General features: G+C 42.2%; 1 protein-coding gene across 1 annotated transcript in view; it reads left to right on the top strand.

The window, feature by feature from the left end:
- Positions 1-970: 970 nt before the first annotated feature.
- The window catches only part of GTF2A1L (general transcription factor IIA subunit 1 like), a 25,253-nt gene continuing 17,510 nt past the window's right edge, over positions 971-8,713 (top strand). Inside the window, exons 1-5 of the mRNA XM_019516301.1 lie at positions 971-2,848; positions 3,147-3,261; positions 4,853-4,908; positions 6,781-6,874; positions 7,849-8,450. Of these exons, the coding sequence (XP_019371846.1) occupies positions 3,165-3,261; positions 4,853-4,908; positions 6,781-6,874; positions 7,849-8,450 (849 nt within the window). The 5' untranslated portion in view covers positions 971-2,848; positions 3,147-3,164. The remainder of the gene's footprint in view (positions 2,849-3,146; positions 3,262-4,852; positions 4,909-6,780; positions 6,875-7,848; positions 8,451-8,713) is intronic.

Genomic DNA, 8,713 nt, shown 5'->3' with positions numbered 1-8,713 from the left:
GCCCCCCCCCCCCCCCTCAGAAAATGACAGCTTAGTTTTCACTTGTTCTTTGACTCTGGAACATTTAAGAGAGCAGCTTTTGTGTTACGAAGAACTTAGCCTGCAACGGGTCAAAATGTTTCTAACACTGTGGATTCCTGTCTGAAATCTCTGGGTTTATTTTGTGAATTGTGTTTGCACACTGAGTAGTGCTAATGTTGCGTGGCACCCTGCAGCACCCTTGAAAAGATCTCGAGGCATCCCCAGGTGCCTCAGCACTGTAGTTAAGAAGATATTGAACTAGTTGTAACCAAAAGGATAATTTTTAATGCTTTAAAAAAAAAAAAAAGGGTTGCATGCCACAGGGACATGTAAAAATCAGAGAACTCAGCTCACAATTCAGCCTCTTGTGGGCTAAGATCAAGTGTAATTAAACATTGTACCTCCTGTAACCTAGCTGTGTTCCCCTCCTCACCCTCATCCCTCTTTTGTTAGTCCCTTGCTTGGGCAATCTGGATTTCCCTACCGGCTTTGTCATCTTTCTTTTTGGGTTCCCAATCCTAAACATTTACTAATAAAAATTTGCTGCACTGGTCTGATACCCAAGCCGAGATGGATTTAAAATGGCACTATGTAGTGGAGGGTTCACCCTGATCCAAATTCAGACAGGACTCCCTACAAGAGCCTCATAGTTAGCTTCCCATTGGCCAGCTTCTAGTGGGAGGATCTCGGCTATGCGCCAACATTATGGAAGTGGGCGACTCCTCCCTAGCTTGCTCGTGTGGCCTCTGGCCGAGGGCAAGTGAAATTCGTTGGCATCCAAACTGCATGTAGGATGCCTGCCAATGGATTTGGAGGTATCTGAAGCCTGGGGTGGAGTTTACTTGCCGGTAGTAGGGCCGCATATGGTTTTTGAACGACTGAAAGGATTCAGAACTGATCTGGCTAATTTGACTTGTAACACAAAAAAATTTCAAAAAAAAAAAAATCTCAGCTCATAACAGATGAAAGATGCACCACTTTAGCAGAGTAGGCATTTCTGTGGCTCCTTGGTTGAAAATCATTCTCTTGTGCATGTCATAAATAAGAAATGACATCTCTGCTGGCTTAGTATCTGAGCAATTAATAGTTTTACCCTTACTTTTCCACCCCCTTCCTTAGGTCATCTTCCCCACTTTGTCACTTCCCCCATTACAGATTTTTCAGGAAAGCTGAAATCTCTTCATTTCAGAATGCTGGGGCAGTTGGAGATCTGGTCTTATTGTGATAGGTGTGGGGATGGGAGTGAAGGTTTTTCTATGGGAGAAAAATCATCCTAGGATATATATTTTTTAGTCATCTTGCTCTTGTAAGTATCTAGTGCTGGACTTCTGGGGTTGGAGTTCAGGATTCTGGTATGGTAGGGTATATAAGAAAATGATTTTTGTATGATTGTACATGCTAAAGCAATAACTTGGTTAGCTGAAAGCAAATTGTTTTAGGAGGTTTACAGTGTCTATTTTGAATTGGCCCTGGAAGTCAGACATTTGATATGTGGGCCAATTGCACAATTATAATAAAATTGCAAGAGTTGACTCCCCCTTTCTCAGCTAATGTATTGAAATGCGCGTGGGAATTTTTCCAAGATTTTTAGTTTTATGTAAGAAAGAGCACATAACTGTCTTATTGTGAGATAACAGTACCCTTGCCCTGATTGCTTTTATTAGTTACTTCATAACATCTTCATGCCCTCTAGGCTGTTTAAAACCTAAATAACTTAAAAGCGCAGCATATTTATTTTGCAATAATAATGTAGGTTTATTTTTTAAACTGAGGATGTATTTGCTTGTTAAAATGAAGAATATGAAAATCCCAGGATGCTAATACTGCTATGTTTGGCTAGAAATGGCAATTGCAGATGCTAGCCTACTATCAGAACAAGGTGATGTGGTGTATGTTGTAATGATTCTTTTTCTGACTAAAGCAGCCTTTGTCTTGCAATCCAATTTTTGCTATGTGAACCCCAGAGCTCTTCTGAAGTCTTCTTATTCACTCTTCATATCTGCAGGTCTGACTGCTTATTTAAGTCTAAAGAGAGAAGCTACTGGCTTGTGCAGAGTGGGGAATAAACTACTTGGGTCATCTGAATCTGGTCGATTAAACTGGTCCGCTCCATTGACTTAAATGCAGTTGCTTCTGGAGCTAGTTCAGGTTTTTCTAATGTACTTTCTTTTCTTTTCATTTTAGTAACTGATTTTTTTTAGCAACACAGTTGTACTATTATGCAGCTATGCAAGTAAAGTATTTACTGCAGTTGTAACAATGAAGAAACAATGTCTGTGATTTCTCTTTGGTTCAGACTGAGACTGCTCAATTCTAGTTTTGACAAACTAAAACTTTTTTTTTTCAATTTACATTTACATGTAAGTTTCTTCCCAGGTTGCTGGTTGCGGCTTTAGCCAGGGCTCCTTTAATAGTTTTGTACGATGTTAATGTAAAATAACCATGAATTAGAGAAACAAACATAAAAGCAAAGATTCAAATTTAGTTTTTGATTTTACAGAGCTGTAAATATACACAGGTTATGTAGACTTGGTGGAAGAACCATGGTCTGGCCTTTTTATTTTCCCCAACCATTGAAATGGCCATAACCTTCAACAACCAATGATACTGAGCCCTGCATCCTGCGCACTTCATAATGACTCATGTTGCCTTGGAAAGTCTGTTTCACTTGGAGCTGTAGCAAATAGCAGGCTAGAGCTTAAATACCCTTAACTGCATTTTACAGCCCAAACTGTACAGATCTGTGATTGAAGATGTGGTCGAAGGTGTTCGGGATCTCTTTGCAGAAGAAGGTGTTGAGGAACAGGTTCTAAAAGACTTGAAGCAGGTTTGTTGGATGATGGTGGCTTTTTTGACTTTGCTCCAAATGCTTTTATTCCTCTGAACACTCTCCCTCACCCAAGAATATGGGCAACTTCTTTTTAATTAAATGGGAACTGCATCTGGTCTCAGAAGGGTGAATTGGACTGCTGTGAATCAGTATCATTTTTGCTGTTGTTGTTTCTTTGATTCCCGTATTCAGATAGCAGGGGATCCTGCTAGGAGGTTAAGAATATCTGGAGAATCTTTAAATGTAGTTACAGGTTATGGTGACTTGAATAATTCTCTTAACTGCTTTGTCACAGCTTTGGGAAACCAAGGTGATGCAGTCTAAAGCAACAGAAGGCTTCTTCAGACATTCACCTCAATTTACCCTACAGTTGCCACCTGGCTTCCATCGCACACTGCAGACATCAACAGGTTGGATCTTGTTTGTGAGGAGAAAAGAGATAATTTTAAGTTCTGTGTTTTCAGTTGAAATATGGATGCTAAGCTAACTTTGGCTCTAACACTGCTATAAATCTAGAGTTACAGGCTATACCATGGTACTCTTCTTTAGTCTAGAAATGTGATGTATCATCTTACAAATTGTACTTACAAAAATGTGGATAGATCTTTTAATTTGTGTGTGTGTGGGGGTGGGGGGGAGGGGGGTTGTTTTAATTCTTCCAGTGTTGAATAAGTCAATTAAAAGAGAGGTGCTTCATATATAACAAAGCTGCTGTTAGTAGGGCAAGGTATTTGCCCTATGCTGGCAGTGCAAAGGGGATGTAAGGCGCCTTCATCAGCACTTGAGGAGTCTCCCAGTGTGAAGGAGTAGAGAAGGGCAGAAGGAGGAAGTAGTATTCCATCATGTAATTAAAGTCAATGTTCAGGGTCTAGTTAGATGGTTCCATTTTGTGGCCTGTTTCAGCTGTGGATCAGCTCCAATGTCTGCTGCTTTATTTTAAAGAAAACTTTGCTTCTAATGCAATAACATTTGAAGACAATTTGAAAATGATATCCAAGCTTCTGTGCAAGTACCCAAATAGAGTGGCTAGAAGTTCAGATTCCCCAGAGAACGAACAGGAAATCATGACTTTTCCATTTTAATGTTCTTTTAGTGTAATGTTTTTGGCTATAATCCTAAATATAGAAAGGTACAGATGTTGTTTTTATCCCTTTGGTTAAAGGGAATAGACTTGTAGACTGCTCACTGTTGGAAGCTTCATTTTTAATGAGCCTGGTTGTGTTACTTCCAATTGCTTTTGTAGGATTAGGCAATACCTATGGTGGTATAGGGTCCATTACAAGTAACATGAGTTCTTAAAGGGGGAAAATAAATAGGTGCTCTGATTGGGATTTTCAAAAGTGGTCAGATAGTTTTGCTAATTCTGCTCTCGTTTAAGCCAGTGAGTTTTGTCATTGACTTCTTTGGGAGCAGTTAAGGCAATGCTGAGTGCTTTTGAAAATCCCATCCTACAGCTTCTGCTGTTAGCACCCTTGGAGCTGCACTGATGCAGAAAATTGCTCACAAATGTTCCTGATGTTGACAAGGCAGTACGCTTGAGATATATGTTCTCAGCTTTGTTTAAAATGGTAGCATTGCACATCTGTCCCTGTAGGTGGTGTAATAAATAGAAATGCCAAATTTAATTTCTGTAGTGCATCTCACTTTGAAAAAACTCTTCATTTAACTCTTCAATCTGCTTAACACAACAAGGTCTTGTGAAGCACAGTAGTTGGTAAAATATAGTTATAAATATTCCAGATTTATGCATTTGCAAAGTACAGCATAGACTTGCTGAGAAGCTAAATAAAGGAAAGTGCATTCAACAATGTTATCCTTTTTTCTTTTTTTTAACCTAAGGAATGCATTTGTCTGCTACAAGCTATGAAGAACCCCTCTCAATTTTGGGGGAAGTGTATGTTAGTAGAAACTACAGTCAGCAGGAAATGGTTGAATAATTGTCAAAGGTGCTTATTTCAATGCCTCTTTGTTTTTTATAATGCGGTTTTTATTTCTGCTTAGCATCTTTAGTTATCCCTGCTGGCAGAGGTATTCAGCACTTCACAACAGCAGACTTGGTATGTAGCTTTAATAGTATTTTATTTCTGCCTTGACAATATTGAACACTCTACATGATACAGTTAAGTTTTTCATTTGTTGAAGTACTTTGTGGGAGGTGGAAATGGAAGATTTTCAATATCTTGATGCTCTAGGACAACACCTGGGCAATTTTCTCTGCCTAATAGCATATCTCTTGACAATTTCTTTCATGTACTATGTGACATATGGTAGACAAGAGGGTAGGAGTCTTTGCTGGGAGAGTGTTAGCAACATCTGCAGAATCTAAGCTTTTATTTAAAAAGGTTTTTAGCCTTTATGGCTGTGATGAAAACCTTCCAAATATCAGTGATATAGTGATGTCTGAGTCTTCAAAATGATGGTTCCAATGCCACAAACTATATCTAAGGGGGAAAAGGGGGGTAGATATTTGATTGCTCTAACAGCAAGACAGTTGGGAAGGGCAGGAGAAGTGATGACTCCTAGTTTTAAAGTGAGCTACTGTGTGCCCATTGCTTCAAAAAAAAAGGGGGGTCTGCTTGGGGAGGCTCAGTTGTTGGTGGGTGGGTGGGTCTGTGTGGGTAGAGGTGGAATGCTTACTTGGGTGGTGGTGCAGCTGCCTTGTAATAATACATTGCTGGGGAGAGACAGCAGGCATTGGTTTGATATTTGCTTCTTGGGGCACTCTTAATAGAAGGCCAAAGTGTTTGTGCAAGTGGAAGCCCAAGGTGTGGGGGGATCAAAAATTGGGGATAATCAACCAGCAGAAGGGGTTTTGTTTTTGAGCCAAGTGTCCCTTTACCTGCCAGGTAGAATGAGCCTGTCAGTCTAGAGATTCAGTAAATTTTTCAAGCCTAGGGAATAGTAAGGAAGGAGGTTAAGAGAATGTTTGCTGAAACTGAAATTTTCCAAATTTCTTCTTGCATTTCCCAAAAATAGCTCCCAGATCTCCTGGCTTACCTTTCCTACTCCTTCTTGTTGGGAAGCAATATTTGATGATATTACAGGCACGTACAAAGGGGTTGTAGTACAGAGCTTGGAGTGTTTGTGTGTAGGTACCTACCTAAATCATGGTGGAAGTTCGTGGCGCAGCAGTGCCTTTTAATCTTATTCTTGCTTTTAATCTCACTCTTTTTGCTGTGCAATGCTGCCCCCCCCCCCCCCCCCCCGGGCCTGCTGTGTGCCCAAGAGGCAAAAACTGTGGTGTTAATTGTCTCTCAGCCACTCAGCAGCAGGGACGCATGACTAAGAATAAGATTTAAAGGTGCCACTACACTGCAAACTTCCAGTGCGATAGAGATAGGTCCCTATATTATGTGCAGTTGAGTTGTGTTGAGGCTCTTAGTACTGGGTATTGTTGGTTCTGTTGCTTGTGTTGTTGGAGATCCTCAATTTCAGTCCATCACACTTGGAGATCCAGTATGAGCTAGAAAGGGAAGGGGCATACATTTGATAGCACTGGAGCAGTTGAAGTCCCCAGGACAAGTCTTATTGTTGCAATACTTCAAGACAACATGCTGAAGATGGCATGTCTCTTAAAGACCAACTCAGCTTTTCAACAGAGAAAGAGAATGGAGAAAAGCCATAAGTGGGATCTCTGTAGATGCATATTGTTAGGTGTGACTTGGCCTCAAGACAGAGCAGGGGTGACTGCTGCCTCCTGAGCTGTGGGTGGGCCTGGGGGCAGGCTCATACCTACTTCTATACTTCTGTGCTGTGGCTTAGTGCCCCCTTCAACACACTGCCGGCCCGTGCAGCAAAAATACTGCCCCGTCCTGAGCAGTGCTGAGTCGGGGGCCAGTCTTGGGGGGGGACAAGTGCCCCCCCCCCCCAAGTCACCTGTGAGACAGTACACAATATAACCGAACTTCCCTCTTCACTGTCTATGTTAGGGTGCTTCACAAGCCAGTGCAACTCTCACTCTCCCTTCGGGCATTGCATATCCTATCCATGTCCCAGCAGGAGTGACACTACAGACTGCTTCTGGTAAGGTGATAAAAGGCTGTCTTAACCCTTAGTGATAGCATATTTACTGTATACAAGGATTAGAAGACTGCAGCAACTTTATGGGAAGTATAGTGGATACCCAAGTAGGTAGTATGCACACATGAGCATGGACATTTGGTTCCCTAGGGACAACTAGCAGCAGGACACCTTGTGCCACTGCTAGTTGTCCCTGGTGCGTGGCATACTACCCCAGATGGGGTAGGGGAGGCTGGGGCCAGCACTGTGCTGGCCTAGCAGCCTTACCTGGGGTTCAGGGGGTCTCCTGAGGCTGCAGTAGCAGCCATCCTGTCACTTGGAGCCTGGCTGGCAGCTGAAGTGTGGCTCTGGCTGGCCAGGCTCTGGTTTTGAGCCCACTTTCTTTTGTGCAGGGTTGGTTTTTTGGGGTGTTTTTTTGACCCCTAGGTATGCAGGGGTCAAAAAACCTTCTATGCTGCTACCTTGCAGCGTGGAAAACAGCTGAATGTGCAGTATGTGGCACCTCATACTGCACAGCCACACTCATCTGGATGTGGCCATGGAGTATAGGTCGTTAAAAGAGATGATTTTCTTTCTGTTCTCTGTCTAGTTTGAGCTTGCTACAGCATGGAGTAACGAATGAGACCTGATCCTTTACAGCTAGGTTATCCAACTTGGATGTGGGGGGTGCATATGATGTGCCTGCCACAGACCTGGGCTTTTTCCCCTTGCTATGTGAGCAGTCCAGTTCTCTATCTCTTCTCTGGAATACAGGCAGAATGAGCAGCCCAGATGCTCTGGCTGCCCTGAGTCTTCCAGTCACATATGCAGTGCAAGTAGCCCAGGTGTCCCTGCTATAATCAGTCTGGGTCTTCCAGTTGCAGGATTAAATGAAACCAGGAATGGTTTTGGTGTCTGAATTCTAGCAAGCAGGTGGTCATCAGCTTAACCCCTGACAGAGAACTTTAACAGTGCAATTTAATGCTTCTCTTTTGTAGGCCAAATCTATAAAGTAAATATGCCGGTTATGGTTACACAGGCCCCAGGAGGTGCAAGTATTCTGCAGCATCCTATTCAGCAAATCTTTCAGCAACTTGGGCAGTCTTCAGTCTTGCAGGCCAATATTACCAGTGTTGCACAGTTGAACACATCTTCTGTTCAAGCAGCTGCTGAAAAAGTGCAGACCCAAGACATCCCACTCCAACAGACCACTGTTCTGCAGCAAGGCACAATAGAAAGGAAACAACTAGAAAATTCTGCAAATGCTACTTTGGAACAGCAGCCTCCTCAGAGTCAGCAGCAAGTTACAGCTAGCACCATGTTAAATCAGCAGGCAAGCTCAATGGAAAAATCTCCAAACTCTGATCTGCACACAGCTGTGTTTACTTCAGAATCTACTGAAGTGGATTCTACTACTCAATTGGTGGCGGACAACACATTTCCCATACCTCAGGATATGGAAGGGCAGGTATCTCCGGTGTGCCAGGATTCAGTGCAACCGCAGGTGTCTGATGATATCATTGAGCTGATTATTATGGGTAATGGCTTGGATGATAACCCCCTTCTAAAGGATCAGGACAACATTTCCAGCATTGAAGAGGTATGACCTTTTATTGAATGAATTACAACTTTGTGAAAATTCTGTATAGTTGACTGAAGTAGATACCACATTTTACCCAAATCCACAATGACTTCATATTTTAAGATGACTCCCCAGTTGTTAGTTTCTAGACATGGAAAATCATAATTTTTTTTGTTTTTAATTTTTTTTCATGTCCAGAATCTAATGAAGGGTCATCTTTAATTCATACCCCCTTATTCCCCTCCCCCCCGCCCGAGGGAAAGCAAAGTAGTGTCAGGGAA

Source organism: Gavialis gangeticus, unplaced genomic scaffold (genome assembly GCF_001723915.1).
Source record: "Gavialis gangeticus isolate Ggan-Ray unplaced genomic scaffold, GavGan_comp1, whole genome shotgun sequence".
Lineage (NCBI taxonomy): Eukaryota > Metazoa > Chordata > Crocodylia > Gavialidae > Gavialis > Gavialis gangeticus.
Note: the sequence above shows the minus strand (reverse complement) of the source record. Positions and strands in the feature narration are given on the sequence as shown.